The sequence below is a fragment of the Suricata suricatta genome, chromosome 10, assembly GCF_006229205.1.
Source record: "Suricata suricatta isolate VVHF042 chromosome 10, meerkat_22Aug2017_6uvM2_HiC, whole genome shotgun sequence".
In the NCBI taxonomy this organism is placed as follows: Eukaryota; Metazoa; Chordata; class Mammalia; order Carnivora; family Herpestidae; genus Suricata; species Suricata suricatta.
In genome coordinates this window covers 75,261,230-75,287,354 of record NC_043709.1, presented here as the reverse complement: position 1 = coordinate 75,287,354, position 26,125 = coordinate 75,261,230, and the positions used below count along the sequence as shown (strand labels likewise).

At 38.3% G+C, this 26,125-nt stretch overlaps 1 protein-coding gene across 1 annotated transcript in view; it reads left to right on the top strand.

The window, feature by feature from the left end:
- The window catches only part of BICD1 (BICD cargo adaptor 1), a 225,426-nt gene that overhangs the window by 84,599 nt on the left and 114,702 nt on the right, over positions 1-26,125 (top strand). Inside the window, exon 2 of the mRNA XM_029955516.1 lies at positions 10,936-11,148. Coding sequence (XP_029811376.1) covers positions 10,936-11,148 — 213 coding nt within the window. The remainder of the gene's footprint in view (positions 1-10,935; positions 11,149-26,125) is intronic.

The following is a 26,125-nucleotide window of genomic DNA, read 5'->3' as shown; positions in this document are numbered from 1 at the left end:
CCCAGGCACCCCTAAAATTTATTTATTTTTAAATATTTTTTAATATTTATTTATTTTTCAGAGAGAGGGAGCACAGCAAGGGAGAGTCAGAGAGAAAGGACAGAGGATCTGAAGCAGGCTCCGTGCTCTGGCAGCACAGAGCCTGATCTGGGGCTCAAACCCACAAATTGTGAGATTATGACCTGAGCCAAAGTTGAACGTTTAACTGACTGACCCACCCAGGTGCCCCTAGAATAGAATTTAGTAAGAGTTCTTATAAAATTTTGGAAATTATTGAGGATAATTAAAAATTTAACAATTATATAAGACTGCATATGGGTCGCCTGGGGGGCTTAGTCAATAAGTGTCCAACTCTTGATTTTGGCTCAGGTTATGATCTCACAGTTCATGAGATTCAGCCCCATATCAGGCTCGGCCCTGACACAGCACAGAGCCTGCTTAGGATTCTCTCTCTGTTTCTCTTCCACTCTTGTTCTCTCTCTCTCTCTCTCTCAAAATAAATAAAATAAACATTTAAAAATATGAGAAAAATTATAAAAGACACTATATCACTTAGAATTCAAATTCAGCCACACTTTATAGAAAACTGAAGTAGGAGTGGTTTAAACATAAAAGAAGTCCAGAACTAAATAGTTCAGCACTCGTGTGACAGTCCTGTGGCCACCGAGAGCCCAGGCTTGTTCGCACCTTCCCGCTCTCCTCAGAGCTGGCTTACGTGCTGAGAGTCTGCCCATAGTCATAAGATGCTCTTAACACTCCGGCCATCATATCTATATTCCAAGCCGGAAGACAGTGAAATGGCAAAAGTACATATCTGTCAACTGAATCAGCCCCCTTTGAAACAGCTTCCTTGGCTTTCATCTACTTAGCTGCCGTTCACATTTCCTTGAACTCCTCTAGAAGCTAAGAAAGGTAGGAAAAGTTGTCTTTAAGTGGGAACAGCACACCCCAAATAACATCAACATTTCTTATGAAGGAGAAGGTGGATATTGTTTAGGTAACTCACACTGTTTTCCATATCAGCAAACTAGGGTGGGGGTAGCTGGATGATGGTTTCATTTTAGGTTTTTTTTTTTTAATTAAAAAATTAAAAGAAATTTTTTTTAATGTTTATTTTTGGGGGAGAGAGACAGAGCATGAGTGGGGGAGGGGCAGAGAAAGAGAGGGAGACACAGAATATGAAGCAGGCTCCAGGCCCTTAGCCATCAGCACAGAGCCTGATGTTTGGGTTCACCAACCATGAGATCATGACCTAAGCCAAAGTCAGATGCCTAACGGACTCGGTTACTCTAGCACCCATAAAATTTTTAATGTTTTTTTTTTTTTTTTTTTGAGAGAGTGAGAGAGAGAGAGAGAGAAACAGCATGAGCAGGGGAGGGTCAGAGAGAGAGGGAGACACAGAATCCAAAGATAGGCTCCAGGCTCTGAGCTAGCTGTCAGCACAGAGCCTGATGCGGGGCCGGAACCCACAAACCATGAGATCATGAGCCAAAGCTGAACGCTCAACGAACTGAGCCACCCAGGCGCCCCTAAATCTTTTTTTAACGTTTATTTATTTTTGAGAGAGAGAGAAAGGGTTGTGAGTGGGGGAGGGGCAGAGAGAGAGGAGACACAGAATCTGAAGCAGGCTCCAGGCTCCTAGCTGTCAGACAGAGCCCATTGCAGGGCTCTAACTCACAAACTGTGAGAGCGAGCGTGACTTGAGCTAAAATTCGACACTTAACCGACTGAACCCCCCAGGCACCCTTATTTTAATTTTTTTAAGTGAGCTTCACGTCTTGTGTGGAGCCCAACTGGGGATTGAACTCACAATCCTGAGATAAAGACCTGACAGAGACCGAGAGTCCGATGCTCAACTGACTGAGCCACACAGGCACCCCAGTTTCACTTTGTTTTAGCCTCATCTTTGCCTAAATTACTTTTGTATTTCCTAACCTCCTGTAAGTTCAGAACAATAGTCTCCTATTGTTTTAGTAATGCTTTTTATCAGGTTTCTTGTTTTCTAATTTCTTGCTGTAGTTCTGCTCTGCATAGTACAGAATACTTGATTCCCAGGACCTGGGGTCAGGCCACTCACTGGGCTTTGAATCCCGGCTGTGCCATTGACCAGCTGGTGACTTTGGCGGATTACTGAACCTTTTATGCAAAATAGTGAGTAATACCATTATTTATCATAAGTAGTTTTTTAGGCTGAGATGATTTAAAAAAATTTTTTAATAAAAAAAATTTTTTTATAGTTCATTGTCAAGTTGGTTTCCATAAAACACCCAGTACTCATCCCCACAAAAGAGGTGATTTTTTAAAATTCAAGTAAAGGAGCAGGTTACTTTACATGAAGGCAAAAAGACACACTCAAAACATTTGGTTCATTTTGTTACCAATAAGAATATAAGGGCCCCCATACAGAGGAAAAGAAACATTATATCCAAGAAACATTTTTCTTTTCTTGGTTAGTAATAAAAGTCATTCGATCTAATCTCATATCTTAGTAACAACTGGGTTTTAAGAAAATGTAGGCCACTTTGATAAACTCCATGTCAATACTGCTTTTCTTACTAATAGCTACAATATCAGGAATATTCCGTCATTACTTTCTTCTTTAGATTTCCAAAAGGCCTTCAGTATTTATTCTCTGAGATAGAGTGTGGGATAATCTTTTTCCTGAATGAAACAAGGCTTTCCTTTTCTGAGTCTTGAACTAGAATAATCTCCTCTGGGGGATCCCTCTCATCTAGGGGGATTGTAGTGAGGTCACTCTGCCTGAGCTGAATCAACTGAATGGCTTTACAAGTTGTCCTTTAAAGGGCTAGACTTGTTTTTATACAAAACCTGTATATAATAAAACCACCAGTTTTCCTCATAAGATATCACAAGGCCTTGGTATTCTAGCAATTTGGTACCTAAATGCATAGGTTCTGAATGAATGTTGGAAGGAAAGAAGGATGGCAAAAAGGGAGAAAGGGAAGGGAGGGAAAATTAGTGAAAATAAAGCCTTTTTTTGTTTGTTTTTTTACTGGCTATTGGTTTGATTTTTAATTGGGAAAAGGAATGTAAAACTTATTATTTTTCTACTTGGAGACCCAGAATATAACTTACGATGACTTAAGAAGTTAAGTTCCTTTTATCTACATCTTTTAAATGTTTATTTATTTTTAAAGGAGAGAGAGAGACAGCATAAGCAGGGAAAGAACAGAGAGAGAGAGAGAATGAGAGAGAGAGAGACAGACAGAATCTGAAGTAGGCCCCAGGCTCTGAGCTGTCAGCACAAAGCCTGATGTGGGGCTTAAATTTAACAAACTGTGAAATCACAACCTGTGCTGAAGTCATACCCTTAAGCAACTGAGCCACCCAGGTGCCCCTTTTTATCTACATCTTAATAGACAAAGACCCTGAATGGATAAGATTCAAAAAAAATTTTTTTACCTATATTTTATACATGTTTTGTTCAAAAAACCAGAATCTATTAAAAAGCTGAGGAGTTTCTCTCTGGTTGTAATACTCATAAAATGTGCACATTTGAGTTTTGCCCCTGGACAGACATATTCTGCTAAGCAAGCAGTCTTAAAAGAAATTGCTTGCTGAGCACGTATATTTTTCCTTAAGCTGATTCTTAAAGTCTCTATAATTTGCTTGAGACTGTGGATAGCTATTGTAATACGAGACTAGCTTCTAACCCAGCCAGATCAGAAATAAGATTGACCATATACATCAACTAAGGGACAGTGGTTGTCTAACACTTTTGATCCCAAGATTTCTTATGATGTACAGCTTTGCCAACAACAAAAAATACTTAGAACCAAGGGAAAGGTAAGGAGGGGGAAGCATGGGTGGCCACCAGCCTGGCCAAATGGAGTCCTTTTGGTTGAGCCGAGTTCACCAGAGTAGAAGACCATATCCTAGCTTGAGGCCCACACCCTGATGAATAAAACACATGTTGAAGACCTCAAGGGGCCCAGTAGGGAAGGGTGGGCAAGGATTTGGAAGTCCTGAACTTCCCTAAATTGTGGGAGTGAGAGAGAGAAGGTGTAACTTTTTCTCTTTTTCTAGTTTTTGGCATTATCTATATTTTCCTTAATAATTACATATATTACTTACATAAGGGAAATAAAAACCTAGGTTTTATATATTCACTGGCTGTATTTCAAAATCAATATGGATTTGCTCCTTTCCTACAAGGTGTGACATTTTCATTTAATAGATTGTCATCAGTAATCACATTCTGTTTGCAGATAATTCAAAGCTTAAATAACAATGAATAAGGTTTAGATGATACAAGGTACCCCTTCTTTCTCAGGGGAACTGCTCCTCACTTCAGTACCTTAAGAACATCTGTCAAGCATTATGGGATAGCCTAGAAACAGGCACACTTCTGTCAATATGATTTATGCCTGACTTGGCACTTGATATCAGCAGGAAAGGAGGAGCAATTCATTACATAGTGCTAGGGAAATTGATTATTTATATAGAAAATAATTAAAATAGATCTGTACTACATTCCATACACAAAATCAATTTCAGGTGGATTAGGGACTTAAGTGAAGGCAAAACTTTTAAACTTGTGGAAGAAAATACAGAACGTCTTTATGACCTTGGGGGAAGGAAGGATGTTAAATGAGACACAAAAAGTATTGGCCAGAGAGCAACGGATTAGTCGTTGGACTACCTTAAAACCAAGGACATTACTTCATCAAAAGATCTCACTAAGAGATTGGGGGGTGGAGAAAGCAACAAACCAGGAGAAAATATTTGCCATACTTACTACTAACAAATAATAAGGAAAATGGGACCTGTTCTTCAGAAAAAGACCCTATGTTTTCAAAAAAACACTGTAGAATGTGTGAAGAGACAAACCATAAATACTGGGGGAAGATATTTGCCATGCAAATAACTGACAAGTTAGTAAAGAAGGGGAAGCACTCTGTTGAAAAATGAAAAAAAGCCTTGAGTAGAAACTATACAGAAAAGGAAAGGTGAATGGCTAATAAAAACATGAAAATGCAAAGCTTCATTAGTAATCATGGAGATGCAAATTAAACGACCAGACTCTACTATTTTACACTCCCCAAGGTGGCAAAAACTTTCAAGTCTAAAAGTAAACAGTAAGGATGTGGAGCACCAGGATCTCTCGGTGGCTGCTGGTGGCAGCGTGAGCTGCTGCAGGAACACTGGAGCGTGCTGCTGCCCTGCCGGGTAGAGCGGCCACTGTGTGTGACCGCACCCTGGCCATCCAGCTCCTGGCCCGCACCCGAGAGCTGCGGCCCTCAACCCTTCCCTACATTAAAATCTCAAAATGAGTATATCAGAAATACTTAGGCAAGACCTTATCCCAGACCCTTGGATACCAAATTGTGTGCCCGGGGTGCCCATGAGTACTGCTGCAGCCCCACAGAGGACCAAGGGATATTTCACATATATGTTTGAGGAGAACACAGTGATACTTGGTGTCTCTTGACACTGATAGAGCTACTAGCTCCAGATGTTTCAGTTCACAGGTTTAATATCAGATTGTGCTACATCCTTTTTTTTTTTTTTAGTGCAATATTTTGCAAAGCTGGGTTGTCAATGGTTGCTCTAATAAAAAGCACATGCCATATGAAAATGTGGAACAGGAAATGAGAGTGACAGGGTCCAATCTGATTGTAGGTTTGAGAAATTGTGCAGTGCCCAGTGGATGCACACATCACATTAGTAAGTAATTACGGTTATTTAAGGATGAAATTAAAATGTTTTTATTATTTTTTCTTTAAATTTGCATACATTAGATTTTTAAATGCATGGCTACTTTATTTCTTACACTTAAAGGCTGATAAAAAGCCATTGCTAATCTTGTTAAAGAAAATGCAGCATGTAACTATATTTACTCATAAAATACCATTTACGTTTTCTACAACACAACTTAAAAGACCCCAGCGTGCATGTTTAATCTCAGTACAATAGGTTCAAGACCAAGTGTAAATGTTACAAGCATCAAGGTCAGATTACAAACTATCATAGTCATCATTGTCATCGTCGTCGTTGTCATCCTCATCCTCATCTTCATCTCATTTTGTTTTCAATGCATTTGATGATTCACTGGTGGTATTTTGTGATGACACCACCTTAGTGGTAATAAGAATATTTTTGGACCCAATTAATGAAGGATTAATCAGAACATTCTGAACTGTGGATGTTGTACAAATTGATGCTTTGACAGCTGGGAACTGTGAAGTGGGCATCTGTACTGTAAACCTTTGCTCTGTGAGAACATTGGAGCCCCTAATTTAGTTGACACAGACACGACTACCATAGGTTTGCCTAGACATAGACATTGAAACTAGTTTTGTGATTTCTGCCAAGGATACCACTTCAATGCCCTTGAAAAAGATTGTTTGTCTTCTCTTGGGCCCAATCTTGTCGGGATATCCTTGGAATAGTGATGGAGGAGGAAGCTACCTGGCAGACCCAGACGGGTGTGATAAATCCACTTTGACAATTAACCAAATGATAGGTGTCAGTGGGTGTCTTGTCCCATTCCAGTTACTGACAATTAGAAATGAGGTAAAGTAGGAGTGTTTTCTTCTTTACTCTTCCTTTCTAAAATGCAGATATTTTCTTACATATATATATATATATATCTGCAAATTTTTATCTCCTTTGGTGTTGGACCCAGAGTATAATTTTTAAAACTTTATGTCAGGGGTGGAAAGGCACAGTCACTTGCTGTTAAGACTTAAGGGTTTGTTTTAGCTACCAAGAGAGCATTGCTTACATACTGAGAATAATACGACAACCGTTTCTGAATGCCTAATAAGTCTATTGATTTTACCCAGGGAGAGTACAGAATATGCTCTGTGGCAGTTTTCTTTTACAAAGTGGAAAAGTAGGTTGTAAAAAAGAAGGTAGCTGAGGGGCTTGACACAGTTCATCCTAATTGTAAATCTTACCAGTGCCTAACTGTATAGTCAGGGTTCCTTTGCTTGGGGGAGGGCAGGTGAAAACTTCACCAGGTCACCACAGGGAAGTGTGCTGTCAGACCTCTCCCCTCCAAAGGTTTTCTAATGGATAATGAATTCAGAATCACCCTCACAGAATTTGACCACTACTGATGGAAAAGCAAAGTAAACATCACCTCTGAAGATAATTTTTCGTCTACTCAAAAGTCTATATGCTTATTACTACATATAGAAATTTGGCTACTCAAATAAGAATTTCTTTCTGGTCAGAGACTTAACAAGCTAAACACCAAGAATGAATGTTCTACTCTGTACAGATGAACATCTATCCATCCATACTTGAATGTTTCTCAGTTGATGCTCAGGAACCATCTTTTGATTTTGATCTATGTAGAAATTCTAAAGAAGATAGTTTATTGGGACATAGCTTTGCAGGTTATTATTTTTTTAAATTTCTGTTCTATGAGTATAATTTGAAGAAGAGTCTTTGAAATCATTAAATCATACTGTCTCCTCATAAGTTTTACGATTTCCCTTGTAATAGATTAACACACACCTTTCTGCCTTCAGGTATGTAACGATGTCAAACAGTTTTACAGATTGACTCCAGCCTGTGTGAAGTCCAGCAGCTTACTTTTACAGCATTTTAAATTTCAGGATATAATAAAATCACATTACATAGTAAAGCCATAGTACTCTTTTTTAAAATTGAAGTATAGTTGACATACAGTGTTACATTAGTTTCAGGTGTACAACATAGTGAGTCAATAATTTTATATATTATGCTGTGGTTATCACAAGCTATCATCTGTCACTATGTAATGCTATTACAATACCATTTACTATATTCCCTGTGCTGTACCTTTCAGCCTGGTGACGTACTTGTTCCATAACTGGGAAGACTTCATCTCCCACTGCCCTTCACCCATTTTGTCCATACCCCCACTCCCCTCCCCTCTGGCCACCGTCAGTTTGTTCTCTGTATTTATGGGTCTGTTTTTGCTTTTCATTCGTTTATTTTGTTTTGTTTTTTAGGTGCAACATATAAGTGAAGTCTTATAATATTTGTCTTTATCTGACTCATTTCACATAGCATAATGTCTTCTAGGTCCATCCATGTTGTCACAAATGGCAAGATCTCATTCTTTTTTATGACGTAAAATTCCAGGTGTGTGTGTGTGTGTGTGTGTGTGTGTGTGTGTGTGTGTGTGTATCACAGCTTCTTTATCCATTCATCTATTGATGGATACTTGGGTTTCTTTTGTATCTTGGCTATTGTAAATAATAATGCAATAAGTATAAGGGTGCATATATTTTATTGTTTTGAATTAGTGTTTTTGTATTCTTTGGGTAAGTACCCAAAGTACTTCTAACTAAATATAGTATTCCATTGGTGTTCGTTTTTTATTTTTTAATGTTTATTTATTTACTTTTAATTTTTTTAATGTTTATTTATTACTGAGACAGAGAGAAACAGAGCATGAGTACGGGAGGGGCAGAGAGAGAGGGAGACACAGAATCCGAAGCAGGCTCCAGGCTCTGAGCTGTCAGCACAGAGCCTGACGCGGGGCACAAACTCATGAGCTGTGAGATCATGACCTGAGCCGAAGGCAGATGCTTAACCAACTGAGCCACCCAGGTGCCCCTATTTTTGGGAGAGACAGAGAGACAGATACAAAGACATAGCACAGGAGGGAGGGGCAGAGAGAGAGGGAGACACAGAATCCGAGACAGGCTCCAGTCCCTGAGCTGTCTGCACAAAGTCTGACACAGGGCTCAAACTCACGAACTGCGAGATCATGACCTGAGCTGACGTTGGACACATAACTGACTGAGCTACCCAGGCATCCCTCAAGTACATTTATTCTTTATAACTCTTTATTCCACTATTTTATCAAATGTATCAACTTCTTTAGGGCAGACACTTCTTATTTATTTAATTTTTCATTTTGAAGTAACTCTAGACATAGAAAAAGGTCCAAAAATACTACACTGAATTTCATGTGCTCTTTACACAGCTTCCCAAAATGTTAACATCTTACAAAACCATAGGAAAATTATGGAAACCAGAAATTTGTATTGATACAATATTAAAAAAATATAAAGAATTTATTCCATTTTTGCCAGTTGCCCTACTAATGTCTTTTTTTCAGGTCTAGAATCCAATCCAAGATCCGACATTGCATTTTATTGTCATGTTTTCTTAGTCTCATCTAGTCTATTAGTGTCTTTCTTTATTTTTCTGGAACTTAATACTTCTCAAGAGTCCTGACCAAAATAATTTTGTAGAATGTTCTCCAGTTTGGGTTTGTTTGATGTATTTGTATGATAAGAATTGGCTTATATGTTTTTGGCAAGAATGCCACAGAAGAGAAGCTGTTGCTTCTTATTGTATTATACTAGAGAGTACATGACGTCCTAGTGTCTCATTGGTGCAGATTAACTTTTGGACACATAAGGTGGTCAGGATTCTCCACTGCAAGTTTCCTATTTTTCTGACTGGAATTAATAACTATCATGGAAGGAGATACTTTAAGACTATGCAAATACCCTGTTTCTCATCATACTTTTGGCATATTAATTTTATCATCAATAATAATTACCTCCAACAGTTATTACTTAGTGTTTGCCCAATGATGATATATTTTATCTCTACCATTCTTACTATACCTATTAATTAGAATTCTATAAGGAAGAGCTATTCCTTCTTCCCTCATTTATTCAGTTATTTTATCAATGTGAACTCACCTGTATTATTCTATGGGTTATAATTCATTACTATAACTATTTACTTTATTGGCCAAATTTATCTACCTATTAAAGACTAAGTTCATCCTGATGCTTCTAACTGCAGCCAGTTTCCTTCCAGAAGTTTCCCTTTCCTTATTTGTAACTTCAACAGTGAGAAACCTGGCTTTCATTATCGGTAATATAGTTACTCATTTGCTCAACCTTAGTATTCCTATAAAGAAATCTTTAGAATTGTGATTCCTTAATCCCGGTGAGAATTTACTAGCTTGACTACAGTAGTTAGGTACAGGTTCTTTTTGTCTTTAGCTTTACAGTACATAGCAAATGTACTGATTTCCAAAATTACTCAGGTTAGATCTTTTCTTCTCCACTCCTCTCGGTGTGGTTAAGTCATTCATTTGTAGTACAACTAGGAACATTTGTTACTGTTTGTGTTCTACGCAGGGTTCCCTGACACACTGAGGTTGGTTTTAGTTTTTATTTGGAAGGTATGTGAAACATTACTGCAGTTCTGAGAGTCAGGACTATATGACAAGGCTGGAAAGTGTCCCTCATCCCTTGTGTCACTTTTCCTTCCTGCCGTTCCCACTCGCCCCCTGTGGCGAACCAATGTCATTAGTTCCTGGTTTATTCTGTATTTCTTTTTGCACATATATGTAGACACATGTACGTTTTCTTACACAGTGACTGTGGGGTTTTTTTTTTGTTTGTTTGTTTGTTTTGTTTTTTTTTTTTTTTTCTGGTAATACTGGTCAATTTGAATGCTATTTGGGGATTTCCTCTCTTCAGGATGCTGTTCCTAATTGGTGTATTCTTACCACTCGTGTATTAGAAAGCTAATGAAAGTATTATATTCTTCCTTGAAAGATAATTTTGTTTTCTAGAATGAGAGTGAGAACATGAATTTTGTTGTCCTCATTAGCCTGAACTGTCTGTTCCTTGATAGGTTTGGTTTAATAAAATTGTCACATAAAACAAGCAGTGTTTTTCAGGTTTTCTTTAACTTATTATATATATATTTTAGCAGGATGTTTAAATTTTTTCTTTCCCCTTTTTAATTGAATTTGAATTGTTTCAAGTATCAGTGAGAGCAGTTAGACTGTTACATAAAATGTATTGTTTTGCTCCGGGAAGTCTTGTAGAGTAGCTTTTCTAAAAATACTAAACAAAACCAAACATTTCCCAGAGTTTGTTTAAATAGTGCTATGGTGCATTTCATCAGGCACTCTTTTTCTTTTCAAACACTCTGCAGGCCTTTGGGCAGTCCTTCTCCATCCACCGGAAGGTTGCTGAGGATGGAGAGACTCGGGAGGAAACGCTTCTGCAAGAGTCTGCCTCAAAAGAAGCTTACTATCTGGGGAAGATCTTGGAGATGCAGAATGAACTGAAACAGAGCCGGGCTGTGGTCACTAACGTTCAGGCAGAAAATGAGAGGCTCACGGCCGTCGTGCAGGATCTGAAAGAGGTAAACAGTCAACTCCCTGTGAGAGACTTGTGGGAGAGAGAAATGAGATACAATTCTTTCTAGGAGATAGGAATATAACACATAAAGCACATTGTACTGGTGCTAGCGATTTTTCTTGTTTAGTGAAATGACAGCCTATTCTCAGATGAGCTTTTCTCTTATTGTTTAAGAGTTAAAGTCTATTTATTGAGTAGTTGGGAATTGGCCTTGCTATTTCTGCAAAGGTTTTGAAAAAATATTGTGACCTTAGCACTTCTTCTCCCTCTACCTGTTTTAAAACAAGGTGGAGAAGAAGTTGGCTGTGATGCTCTGTGTCAGCATTAATTCAAAATGACAGTCGTGTTAACTCAGGACTCTTCTCACTAGGGAATGAGACCCCAGGGGGAGTGTCTGTGGAGTCATAGAGTCTGAGATGCAGCGCCATAACCTTTTTTTCTGGCTGTAGAGAAGGCAGAAGATTACAGCTGGTACGCATGAGGTCGGGGAGTCTTCCTCAGTTCCTGGGCCTTCTGGACCCACTCTTTCCCTTCACTTTTTCCGTGGAAGCATCATGTGCTAGATCATTTTCAGAGTGGCAGAGTCATTCTTGGACGGGTCATATTGGGAACAGCTTCATTCACCAAAACTTTTTAACAGCATTTTTGGAAACTTCATATTAAGTCATTCACTCCTTTTTGGATGTGAAAGCTATAGAAGATATACAGATGTCCTCTAATTCTTATACCAGTGCAGCAGGGAATGATGAACCAAGTGGGATTTTCAGTGGAGTGTTTAGTAATACAAAAGGTAGAATGAAAGAATTGTTAAATATTGTGAAATACAAGAGAAATAATATACTGATATTTTTCCCATTTAGTGACATATTACAAATAGAGTTTTATTATTATGAGATGTAAATTCTCCTAAATTTGTTGACATTCAATCAATAATTTACATTTACATATGTCCATATTATAATGAACAAAATGCATATCACAGTAAGGTCTGTTTTACCTAGCTCGTTCTTTGGACATGCCCATGTAGTAATATGACTTCTAGAGACCAAGAAAGAGCCAACCAAGTGGAAGTTAGTGCTGGGTACTGAGAAGAACATGAGACAGTTTTCAAGGTATCCTGCCTCCTTTCCTGCCAATGCAAGTGAATGTTAAAAACAAAGCTCCCTTCTAGTTCTTTATTTGATGCATCTATTAATGTTGGGTTTGGGCCATCACTTACCCTTTATGGTAGAGAACCTGCTCTTCCTAAGGAATTGCCATTCATCCTTTCAGCCCATGGCTTTCCTGTGAGGCAGGCGTCCACTACAAAAGTGGACTCAAGATCACATTGTGCCACAGGCTAACCTCCTGGATCAAGTGAGTTCCCGAACATGCACCGGGGTCTCAGTGGAGCAGCAGGCTCACATGACAGGTTGGCAAATGTGATGCGACACAGGCAACACGAGGGCCCTGGGCACACACAGGCAGGTGGTGTGTGGAGAATACCTGTGGCTGATGAGTCACGTAGTCTTAATTGCTAATTAGATGGCGCCTCTGAAAGCCACATGTCCTTACTGTACACAGCAGTGCGAGCTGAGGAACCAGCAGTGCGGGATGGGGAAGGGCAGAAAACCCACAGATGTTTCTCTGTTGAGGCATTACAGTGGTGACCGACCGGGCATCCTCACTATAAGCCACGCTCAAGTGGAGCTTCCAGGGAGTAGATTGGGAGTGATCACCAGTGGGAGTCAGTACTTAAGAGTGAGGAGGGTATAAGTTATGAATGAATTGAGGGAGCAAAGAAAAAAATTTTAAGGAGCCATTCATTCAGATCAGTCTTCAAATTTTAGTGAGCATCAGAGTCACCTAGAGAACACATCAAAATATGACCCGTGGCCCACCCTCAGGAGTTCTCATTCTGAAGGTTTTGGGGGAACCCAATAATTTGCATTTCTTACAGCAGGTGCTGCTATGGCTGCTGCTGCTCTGGAGACCGGACTTTAAGAACCACTAATTTAAACTTTTTGGCTGCCCCAAAGTTAGGGAAGAGGGTATCATGCAGCTCACAAGTTGGGGAATTGCTGAATGAATCACTGGGTTATAATCCTCTATTTCTATACATTTTCAGTAGTTAATGTGCAGTAAAAGAATAGCTTGGTACATCCAAATTTATGTATTTTTTGATCTAAAATATACATAAAGCAATCTAGCCTATGAGTGTATATAGTGCATAGAATATATATAGTACACTATATGTTATATATAGTATATTATATATAGTATTATTAATCATAGTCACCATACTGTACATTATATCCCCATGACATTTATTTTATAACTGGGAGTTTAAATTGATATGGACTTTTGATGTCTGGTGTTAAACTGAAATCCCAGATTTGTTACTATTGTAGGCTCAATTTTGTTTTCTGTGCTCTGAGCATTGAGTGATGCACAATGATTGGAAGAGAGATCATGAAACAAAAATACCATGACCTGATGGGCCATGAGAAATACACAAGGATAACCAACACAAAATATAGTAAATCATCACCTTGACAGCTTGAATTTAATTAATGGAATCACTTTTATTGCCAGAAGTAAATGATTTACCCACTTATTTACTCATCTCTTATTTCAGTAGGATTGTTGGTACTGGCCAAGGGGTGTGTGTATGTGTGTAGATGTTGCATGTGTATTATGGAAGCTTTACATATGTTTGGATACGTGTATTCCAAGGTCAAATTCTCTTCCATATATGGTAGGCATAGGATAATGTAGTGGAAAAAACAGAACATTTTCTGAACTAGGTATTAGAAAATTAATATTCTAGTCTCAGCTCTGCTAAAAGTTTTACAATTATATTCATGGTATTTAAAGAAGCTTATTTTAGCATATAGTAAATACAGTACATTGTTAAACATAAACTGCTGTCATTAATAATTTTCTGCATCCTCCATAAAAACATTGCTGAAGATAGCCCTTATTATGTCGATCCATATTCTTAGGTCAAAGAAACGTCAGATAAATACCTCTTCGAATTTATTACCTTGAAAATTCTTTCCAGATATGAATCAGGCACTAGGAATTACTGTATGCTTTTTGTTTCTGCTTTGGTTGTTAAGAAGCTCCAGGACTGTGTTTAACTGTAAAAACTCAGATTTTTCATGTGATCCTTTCCATTTTTATCATCCTTATTGTTTGTGTGTCTTTAATGGTAAAGTGCTTTATGTAATATTTTGAAGTATAGAGAGCATAAAGAAAAAATATTACCCTAACTAAAGAACCAAACTAGGAGTTAATCCTTCAGGGCCAGTAATAGACAAGGGGGAAAAAACCCTTGGGTTGGTTGCCTTGACCAGCATCATTTAGGTGAGAGCTTAAAGAGAACAGATTACTACAGTGCCTGAGCAGATATTTATTAAACAAATTTGATTTTCATTTTTCTCTCTCTAACCTATATGTGTAACATGTAGAAGATAGTCTAAATAGGTTTATTTGAACAATATTTATTGAACACTTACTTTGTATTAAAGTAAAATCCACATTGATAAAATCATAAAACAGGATAATGTAACTTTTAATAATAGCGAATACTCTCCATGGTTAGTAAGGTAAGTCAGAATTTACTGCAATATTTTACAAAGCATACAATGCAATTTTACCAGTATTTTTAACCAGAATTGGTGTATATGTGAAAGAGAGATGTCATGGGAGATAGACCCCTTCAGGTAGAATGCAGTAAATTGGAATTATAAAATGTATTGTTGACCTTAATAGAGGTTAAGGCTATACTTTAAAGTGCAAATAACTTAACATTGACTGTCAGGCACTGTTCTAAATTCTTTACATGGATTAACTTGCTGAATCCTTATAACACCCTATTGAGGTAGATTCTATTATTACACCATTTCATTTTTCTGACAGGACACATAAATGACAGAGATGTCACATAACTTGTCCAAAGTATGTGAGTGATAAGTGATAAGCCAGGATCAGAACTCAGAAAATCTCTCTCATCTAGACTCTGTCTGTCACGTCACTACACCAACAGGAACACGAGTTTCCCTCCTCTGAGTCTCGCCTCACGCTAATAAAGTTTCTAGTAAAATATATGAAGCTTCAGTACATTATTTAAATTTGTAACTTACTGGAATATTATTATTAGCCTTTTGGGATATGGCCGTTTTATATATCTTTTTCTTTTCCTTTTTCTATTTTAATTTACATCCAAGTTAGCATATAGTGTAATAATGATTTCAGGTGTAGATTCCAGCGACTCATCCCCTGTGTGTAATACACAGCACCTATCCCAACAAATGTGTTCCTTAATGCCCCTGACCCATGTAGCCCACCCCCCGACCCACAACCCCTCCAGCCACCCTCAGTTCTCCATATTTAAGAGTCTCTTGTGTTTTGTCCCCCTCCCTGTTTTTATATTAGTTTTGCTTCCCTTCCCTTATGTTCATCTCTTTGGTATCTTAAATTCCTCATATGCGTGAAGTCATATGATCTTTGTCTTTCTCTAATTTTGGTTAGCATAATGCCCTCTAGTTCTATCCACATCGTTTCAAATGGCAAGATTTCATTCTTTTTGATGGCTGAGTATCTTCTTCTTTATCCATTTATCTGTTGATGGACATTTGGGTTCTTTCCATACTTTGGCTATTGTTGATAGCACTGTTATAAACTTTGGGGTGCATGTACCTCTTTGAAACAGCATACCTGTATCCCTTGGATAAATACTTAGTAGTGCAATTGCTGGGTCATAGGGGAGTTCTATTTTTAATTTTTTGAGGAACCTCCACACTGTTTTCCAGAGTGGCTGCCCCAGTTTGCATTCCCACCAGCAATGCAAAAGAGATCCTGTTTCTCCACATCCTCACCAACATCTGTTGTTGCCTGAATTGTTAATTTTAGCCATTCTGACTGGTGTGAAGTGATATCTTCATTGTGTGTTGTTGAGTGATGTTGATCATTTTTTTATGTTAGCCATCTGGATGTCTTTTTTGAAGAAGTATCTATTCATGTCTTCTGCCCATTTCTTCCTTACAATATTTGTTTTTTGGGTGTTGAGTTTGATAAGTTTTTTATAGATTTTGGATACTAACCCCTTATCTGATATGTCATTTGGATACTAACCCCATATCTTCTCCTATTCCATTGATTGCCTTTTAGTTTTGCTGATTGTTTCCTTTGCTGTGCAGAAGCTTTTTATTTTGATGAGGTCCCAATAGTTCATTTTTGCTTTTGTTTCCCTTGTTTCCATGTTGAGTAAGAAGTTGCTGCAGCCAAGGTCAAAGAGGTTTTTGCCTGCTTTTTTTTCTAGAGTTTGATGACTTCCTGTCTTATGTTTAGGTTTTTCATCCATTTTGAGTTTATTTTTGTGTATGGTACAAGAAAGTGGTCCAGTTTCATTTTTCTGCATGTTGCTGTTCAGTTTTCCCAGCACCATTTGCTGAAGAGACTATCTTTATTTCATTGGGTATTCTTTCCTGCTTTGTCAAAGATGACTTGACCATACTTTTGTGGGTCCATTTCTGGGTTCTCTATTCTGTTCCATTGGTCTGAGTGTCTTTTTATGCCAGTACCATATTGTCTTGATGATTACAGCTTTGCAATACATCTTTTTTTTATGTTTTTTATTTATTTTTGAGAGACAGAAAGAGAGAGAGCACAAGCAGGGGAGGGTCAGAGAGAGGAGATACAGAATCTAAAGTAGGCACCAGGCTCCAAGCTAGCTGTCAGCACAGAGCCCAACGCAGGGCTCGAACCCACGAACCATGAGATCATGACCTGAGTCGAATCTAGAAGCTGGACGCTTAGCTGACTGTGCCACCCAGGTGCCCTGTAAAACATCGTATAGTCTGAGATTGTGATGCCCCCAGCTTTGGTTTTCTTTTTCAGGATTGCTTTGGCTATTGGGGGTCTTTTCTGGTTCCATACAAATTTTAGATTGTTTGTTCTAGTTCTATGAAGAAGACTGGTGTTATTTGATAGGGATTACATTAAATATGTAGACTGCTTTGGGTAGTATTGGCATTTTAACAATATTTGTTCTTCCAATCCAGGAGCATGTTTGGTGTCTTCTTCAATTTCTTTCATAAGCTTTCTATAGTTTTCAGTGTATAAATTTTCTATTTCTTTGGTTAGGTTTATTCCTAGGTATTTTTTGTGTTTTGGTGTGCCATTTTATATTTTAAAAGCTCCTTAATCTGTATGACTTTTATTACATTTGAAGCTCTACTATTTTCCTTTATTGGAATATATAACTGAATTTGACAGTATACCAGTAGCTTCATTTCCAGAAACCTATGATGCCAACATTTTAGGAATACATCAAATTTACCATAAGGAATCCATGTGTACAAACTTTTAGAGCAGGAGGGCTCTTAGTGATTTCTTGGTAAAGACTACTTCTAGTGCAACAATTCTTTCTCCAATATCTCTAAATGGTCAATGTGGCCTTTATGCAGACAATTCCAGCACTACGGAGAAGATAAACTGAGTCCTTACAAGGAGGGACTGTGTTTTGTCTGCCATTTATCTTTGAACCTACAGCACGCAGCACAGTGTCTTTCCAAAAGCAGACATTCAAAAATGTTTGTTGACATGAACTGAAAGAATATGCTTTGGAAGTTATACACTCCTAGGTTTGAATTCCAGCTGGGCCACTTACCAACTGTGTGGTATTAAAGAAGCACTTTTGTTCTCTTAAGCTTCACTTCCTTAATTCCAATGTGGAGGTGATAATGCTAATGTACAGGTCCTGAGGAAAATGCCTGGAGTTGCTAAATTATTATTTATTCCTGCCTTAAAATCCTTTACAAGGCTGCCCATCCTGTTGCTTGGCAGCTCTAATTGTTAAACTGCTCTTTTTATAAAAGGAACAGTTGACTCTCTGTCATTTTTACTAGCTGGCCACATATCTAGCCTCTGGATATACAAAGAATATATATATTTTCTAGTTTCCTATTTCACTTGACAATTTCTATGCCCAGCAGCTTCAAATATTTGCAAAGAACTATTTTGTCTTCTATTTTTCAGACTAAACATAACTAGATCCATTAGTACTTCCTTATGTGACCTGGTTTTGAGGTTGCCTTACATTTTTTTTAAGTTTTTAAAAATGTTTTTACTTATTTTTGAGAGAGAGAGAGAGACAGCATGAACAGGGGAGCGTCAGAGAGAGAGGGAGACACAGAATTTGAAGACAGGCTCCAGGCTCTGAGCTAGCTGTCAGCACAGAGCCTGATGCGGGGCTCAAACCCATGAACCGTGAGATTATGAGCTGAGCCAAAGCCGGATGCTTAACCGACTGAGCCACTCAGGCACCCCAAAAGCAGACACATATTCTTAAGAGACACTGGATGTTAGTCTAATAAGAATGTAAGGCAACCTTGGGGTGTCCGGATAGCTCAGTTAAGCGTCCAGCTTCAGCTCAGGTCATGATCTCGCGGTTTGTGGGTTCCAGCCCCGTGTCGGGCTCTGTACTGACAGCTAGTTCAGAGCCTGGAGCCTGCCTTCAAATTCTGTATCTTCCTCTCTCTCTGACCCTCCCCTGCTCATGCTGTGTTTCTTTCTCTCTCAAAAATAAATAAAACATTAAAAAAAATGTAAAAACCTAATTTCCAATGTGGCAGTATTTGAAGATGAGGTTTTAGAAATGATAGGTCATGAGGGTGGAGCTCTTACGAACGGGATTAGTGGCCTCATAAAAGAGACCTCCCTAGCCCCTTGCACCATGTGAGGACACTGTGAGAAAATGGCCATCTCTGGACCAGGAGGCAGGCCCTCATTTGACACTGAACTTGCCTGTGCCTTGATCTTGCACTTCATAGTCTCCAGAACTGTGCTACAGGTTTGTTGTTTAAGCCACCCAGTCTATGGTATTTTGTTACAGCAGCCTGAATGGACTAGGGTAACATATAACATTTTATGTATTATATTCATCATCTTAGTCTCTCATTAAAACTACAAATAAGTGGTACTTGCTGTGGCTAAGTGAAAAACATCATCTAAACAGTCAGATTAGATGTCATGGACTTCAGCCCTAAGCATATGTTCACTTTATTCTAGGGAAAGCCCTTCAGCCACTCTTTAAAAATCAATTTGCTTGTTTTATAAATAGGTGCTTTTGTAATGGGGTAGAATTAGCAACCAGGAAATCTGAGTTGGTGTCTTAACTATTTTATAAATTGTGTGATTAATCTTTTCATTTCCCATGTAAACACTATTATAACACCTTTCCTGTTCCCCATGATTTTTATGAGGATAAAATATTTTCATGAAAATGCTTTACAAGAAATAAAAGACTGTTATTTATTGTTTCAAGGTTTAGTAATCAGACTTACACGTAACAAGACAGAAACAATAAATTAGAAAGATGTATTGAAGTATCAGGTGAGGCCCCCACACCTTCTCATAGTAGCAAGAATAATGCCTAGCATCCTGACACCAAAAGAGGAAATAATACATATTTTAAAAGCAGTAGGTTGAAAGAGGTAAGCTGTCTAGGTGCTCTTACTATCAGTGTAAACAGCCTTTCATACTGGCCTCATTCTTGAAAAGGTCACTGTGTTATTAGCATAGCATCAGATGTGATTACATATAACCCAAGTGATTGAATTATTTAATTGACATATCCAATAAATAACAAAGATTTTCTTACAGCCTCTGATGTTGGTCATTGGGGGCTGTGTTTATACATAGTTGAATGAATTTGATACTTCCAACTGAATGATGATTTTATCATTCTGTAAATACAGGGCTTGGGAATAGCCAGAAAGCTATTTCCCTGGCATGTCCCATTTTCTCCCCTGCTCCCTACACTTGTTGGGAATGGACCTCACACCTCTCTGAAATGATACAAAACCCCAAACAGTGAAAAATTATCACAGTTTTAATTGGTTTAAATAACTAATAACAGTATCATAGCTAACATTTTGAGAGCTTACCACGTGCCAAGTATGGTATCAGCACTTTATCCTCATCATCTCATTTAATTCTCTCAACAGACTTACAAGGTGTGCACTGTTTCTCTTTGTTTTCTATCTTTGCCCACCTTAACTTGTGAGGCAAAGAGAGGCTAAACAGATTGTCCAGCAAGTAGTCAAGATGGCCGAAACAATCTGACTATAGAGCTGCTGCTCTGAATGATGTTAGTGCCTGTTCATTAATTCCACCAGAGAGAGCTCTATTTCTTTTGGTCAAAAAGTTCTTTCCAGGTGCACCTGACTCAGTTGGTAAGTGTCCGACTTTGACTTAGGTCATGATCTCACAGTCCATGAGTTCAAGCCTCGCATCTGACTCTGTGCTGACAGGTCATAGCCTGGAGCCTGCTTTGGATTCTGTGTCTCCATCTCTCTCTGCCCCTCCCCCATTCACACTCTGTCTCTGTCTCTCTCTCTCAAAAATAAACATTAAAAAATTTTTTTTAAGTTCTTTCCAGCACTTGCTATGTTACTGTAAACAAATATCCCTATTAACATTATTAGGAATTTGAATGCAAAGTCTAACAATATACAGACAATTCACCTTTAAATAATTGTGATTTGATTATGCCTTTTGGAAAAATAAGTTACATGAGTGGATTTGTTTGTAGGATTAATTTAAATTATAAGCTCATGGAATGTTGTTTTGGAGGGGGGTGTACAATTCTGTGAATTATAACACATAAATAGATTTATGTAGCCGCAGCCACAGTCAAGATGCAGATCAGTTTCATCGCTCCAGAAATCTCCCCTGTGCTGGTCAAACCCTCCCCCTCTCAATTTCTGATAACCAGTCATCTGTTCTCAATCACTATAGTTTTGTCTTTTCAGGAACGTCATGTAAAAGGAATCCTACCGCGTGTAGCCTCTTGAACTTCAGTCTTTTCTCTCAGCATAATGTCTATGAGATTGATCTACGTTTTTACATTTATCAATGTGTTCCTTTTTATTGTGGAATAGGATTCCACTGTATGGATATACTATAGTTTATTTTTTTTTAAATCAGTTCACTTATTAAAGAACATTTGGGTTTGCAGATTTTGGAATTACAAAAAGATGTTATGTAAATTTATATTTTTGTGTGAATGTAAGTTTTCATTTCTCTAGGACAAATAACTAGGAGGGTGGGAATTCTTGGTCAGGTGGTAAGTGTGTGTTTAACTTTTCCACAGCGGCCCTACCATGTTTCATTTCTGCTAGCAATGTATTAAAAGTTTTAATTTCCCTTCATTCTTTCCAGCAGTTGATATTATTAGTATTTTCATTTTAGCCATTAGAATAGTTATATAGTAATATCATAGTTTTGTTTGCATTTCCCTAATGGCTAATAATATTGAACATCTTTCCATGTGCTTATTTGCCCTCCTTGGTAAAGCTTTTGTTTGAGGCTTTTTTTTCATTTACTGTGTTATTTCTTTTCATAGGTAAGTTTTGAGAATTCTTTATTATTCTGGATATAAGACCTTTGCAAATATTTTGTCCTAGTATTTGGCTTATCTTTTCATTCTCTTTAATTTTTTGCAGAGCAAAATTTTTTTTTCATTTTGATGAAGTCTAATGTATCAAAAAAGAGGGGAGTGGGGAGTGGATGGAATGAGTTAAGGGAGGTCAGAAGGTATAAACTTCTGGTTTACAATGAGGATGTAATATATAGCATGGTGAGTATAGTTTATAATACTATATTGCATAGTTGAAGGTTGCTAAGAGAGTAGATCTTTTTTGTTCTTTCTTAATGTCACTTTATAAATAAGCCAAAGCATTTTTTAAAATATCAGTTTATTTCTATTCAGTTATCACCTGCTTCTAGACCTCTATGGAAGGCAAAGTTCCTTTGATCATCTGATAAATCTTGGGTTCTGAGTGAGCGGTGCTCTTGGTCACGGAGTAGATAAACATAGAGCGGGTTCTGTGTCTGTCTGCTCAGGGCTCACAGCTAACAGGAGAATAGATCTTAAAAGTACTCATCACACACAAATGTTCTGTAACTATATACAGTGTCAAAGGCCAACTGTATTTACTGTGGTGGGCATTTCACAGTGTATACAAATATTGAATAACTGTGTTCTATACCTGAAACTAATGTAATGTCATGTGTCAGTTCTACCTCAGTAATAATAGCAATAATAATGCTAATAAATTTTATGTAATATGTTTTTGAGATAAGATTTAAGAATACTCTGGGGCGCCTGCATGGCTCAGTCAGTTGAGCATTTGATTTTAGCTCAGGTCATCTCATAGTTGTGGAATCGAGCCCTGTGCTGGGCGTGGCGCCTGAGATGATCTCACTTCCTCTCCCCCTGCCCCTCCTCTGGTCTCTCTCAAGAACAAAACAAAACAAAAACAACTTTTCTATCTCCATGTCATGAAGATTTTCTCCTATATTTTTATCTCAAAGCTTTATAGCTTTAAATTTAGATCTGGGATCCCTTTGAATTAATTTTTGTATAAAGTATGAAGTTTATGATGAGGTTCATTTTTGCACATAAATATCTGATTGTTCCAACATCATTTGTTAAAAAGACTATTTTTCTTCCATTGAATTGACTTTGCACCTCTGTCAGAATCAATTGGCCATATTTGTCTGGGTCTATTTCTAGACTCTCTATTCTCTTCTGTTGATTTATATGTCTGTCCTTTTGCTAACACCACACCATCATGATAAAGTCATAGAGGTAACAGGAAGCCAAATCATGTAGGGTCTTAGAGACCATTGAAAGGGTTTTGGCTTTTGCTTTGAGTGAAATGGGGAATTATTGGAAAGTGTTGAACAAAGGAGTGACGTGACTTTAATGAGGCAAGGATAAGAGTAGGACATTTTTGCAGTCATCCAGATGTAAGAAGATGGTGGTTTGGGCCAGCTGGAGGTGGTAGAAAGAGGTCATATTCTGAATGTATTTTGAGAGTGGAGCCAACATGACTTTTTCATGGGTCAGATGTAGAGACTAAGAAATAAGGGGAAATGTTGACTCTAGTCGAAGGTTTTAGCGTGACCCGCTTGAAAAATGGAATTATCATCAGTTGAGATGGGGAAAGCATCAGATGAAAACGTTTTAGGTGAGAAGATCAGAACTTAAGTTTTAGACATGTTGAATTTTCTATTTTGATTAGACCGCCAGGTGTAGAATATGGATGGGTAGTGAGAAAAGAGGGCCTAGGATTTGGGAGGGAGATTTAGGAATAGAAATATAACTTGTGGAATTAGCAGATGCATTCTATTTAAGGCATATCAGTGAGATCACCATGACTGAAAGTGTACATAGACAACAAAGAGACCCAAGAACTGATCCCTAGACCACCTCAGCACCGAGAGGCTGGGGACAAGAAGGGAAAGTAGCAAAAGAGATTAAAAATCATACTAGGGTAGAAAGAAAATAGAGGGAATGATTCTTGGAAGCCAAATGAAGAAAGTGATAACTATGAAGGTAGTTATCAAAAGTGCAGATGCTGCGGGGTGCCTGGGTGGCTCAGTCAGTTAAGCATCCAACTTCAGTTCAGGTCATGATCTCATGGGTTATGAGTTCCAGCCCTACGTCTGGCTCTGTGCTGACAGCTCACAGCTCGGAGCCTGGAGCCTGGAGCCTGGAGCCTGGAGCCTGCTGTGTCTCCCTCTCTTTCTGCCACTCCTTTGCTTGTGCTCTGTCTCTTTCTCTCAAAAATTAAAAAAAAAATTTTTTTTTAAGTTCAGATGCTGCTAATAGGTTATACAAGATAAGGAAACTAAATAGACTTGGGGTTAGCAACATGAGATCATCAGTCATCTCAGTGAGAGAAGTTTCTGTGGAGTTCTGGAAGCAAAAGTCTGATTTAGAGTAGCGCTGAGAAAGAATAGGAGAGGAATTGGAGACAGAGAATAGAGGCAACTTTGTGGGGGGGGGGGCTAGTTTGTTTCCAAAGAGGCCCAAAGAAATGAGGAAGTAGCTAGGGACAGACAGAATGGGCTCAAGCTAAAGTTGTTGATTTTTGTTCTTTTTTCTTAAGGTGAAAGAAATAATGTAATGAAAGCCTTTGTGAATGCTGATTGATGATGGGTGACTCAGCCGGGAGGGAAATTTTAATGACATAAGAGGACCAGGGGAGAATGCCTAGAACAATTGATTTCCTTGATGGAAGGAGGGAGGGAAGGGATCTGGTGCAAAAAATGTAGAGATTGCCTTTAAAAAGGACCAAGGACGTTTCATCAATGGCAATGCCCTGAAAAGCAGAGTATGTGGACGCAGGTGTAGGTACTTTGGCAGGTGTGTAAAGGGTCCTCCCAAGTCCTCTTCTGGTTGCTTCATTTTCCTCACTGAAGCAGGAAGCAAGATCAGCATCTGAGAAGGAAGGTGGGGGAAGTGTTAGGAATTTGATGAGAGAGGAGTGGTAAAATAGTCACCTGGGAGGGGGAGTCACTAAGAGAGGAGCAGGGGAAAGAGTGAAGCCAGAGGAGGACGTTCCTCAAGAGAAGGAAATCCAGGAATCAAGATCATCTTTGTGCATACTAAGGATGCCAGGAAGTGAGACCAGAAGTTTGAGAGTTATTGACAGTAAGTCTGGAACTAAAGTCTTGGAGAAATGAAAGGGAATGAGTTGGTGTCTGGGAGATGGCAGTATCGGTGGTGGTAATGGATGGTGTACAGGGCTTAGTCCTACCCTGCTGCCACTGCCTTGTCCCAGTGGAAGCTACTGTTATTTAGTTTACTCCCAAAATATGTATTTATCAGCTTAAGAAGAAAATCTCATAATGAGATGAGATTTGAAGCAGAGGAGTTTGAGGAGAGGTGGGAGGGAGCCTGCTCTGAAAGCAGCAATGTGGAACACAGGGGGCACCCATCGCACCTCCAGACCAGTGTCTGGGAGAGTTGCAGGGGAAACAGTGTCCCCAGGGGAGAGTCAGATTTCCACTGAAGCAAGGTGAGGAGTGCATTATACACATCTGTAAAACCACCATGATGCCTGCTGTAATCCCATATGCTCATAGAGTCCGTGGGTATCGATTAAAATGCATGCATTATTGTAAGGAGCTTACACATTTAATTGCTCTTTTTAAGGATTGAAAATATTTCTTCCATGATTTTGGAAATTTGTTGTTCTGTTTGTCAATGAGAAATAATACAACAGCTCTTGAGACATAGTACTACAGCTCTTGAATAGTTCTGAAAATGATGTCAATTGATCCCTACTTAAAAATATTTTTAGCCCTTTTGAGATTATTTTGGAGAGGTAATGAGACCCGCATCTTTATAATCTCAAATATTTTGAGGGCAACTTAAAATATGAAAGCATATGTAAATATTTCCGACATCCAGATGTTGGACATCATTTGGACACAGCTTCCAAATAGTACCTTTTTTGTTTGTGACTTGTTTCTGTACTTGACAATGAGAAGAGGCATAAGCTTCTGGCCTGATATGATAGTTGCATCAATTTCCTGTGTAATAACCAGTCATTAACCCAGTGCAAAATGGAGAATTAAATGGGAAATTATAGGGAAGTTCAAGCAAAAGTTAGAAATGGTGAGAGAGTATTTCTCAGAACATACTGTAGAAATGGAAACTTTGAAATTGATATAGATTTTAAAGACAATCTATTTTTAAATGTTTATCTATTTTTGAGAGAGAGACAGAGACAGAGACATAGAGAAGGAACATGTACATACACACATGTGGGAGAGCGGCAGAGAGAGAGGGAGACAGAGAATCCAAAGCAGGCCATCAGCACAAAACCCAATGCCAGGCTTGAACTCAAAAACCATGAGATCATGACCTGAGCTGAAGTCAGATGCTTAACCACCTGAGCCACCTAAGTGCTCCCAAAATCTGTTTTTAAAGTAATCTTGCAGTTTCCTTTTTTTAAAAAGGTAATTAAGTTTTTATTAGTTCTCATTCATCATTTAAAAATAATAAGCCATGAAAGGCAGCCTGCTTATTTTAATGCAAAGTGGGTATGGTATTGTATATGATCCATTGATCTATTATGTGTATATATATATATATATATATATATATATATATATATATATATAGTTTTCCTTTC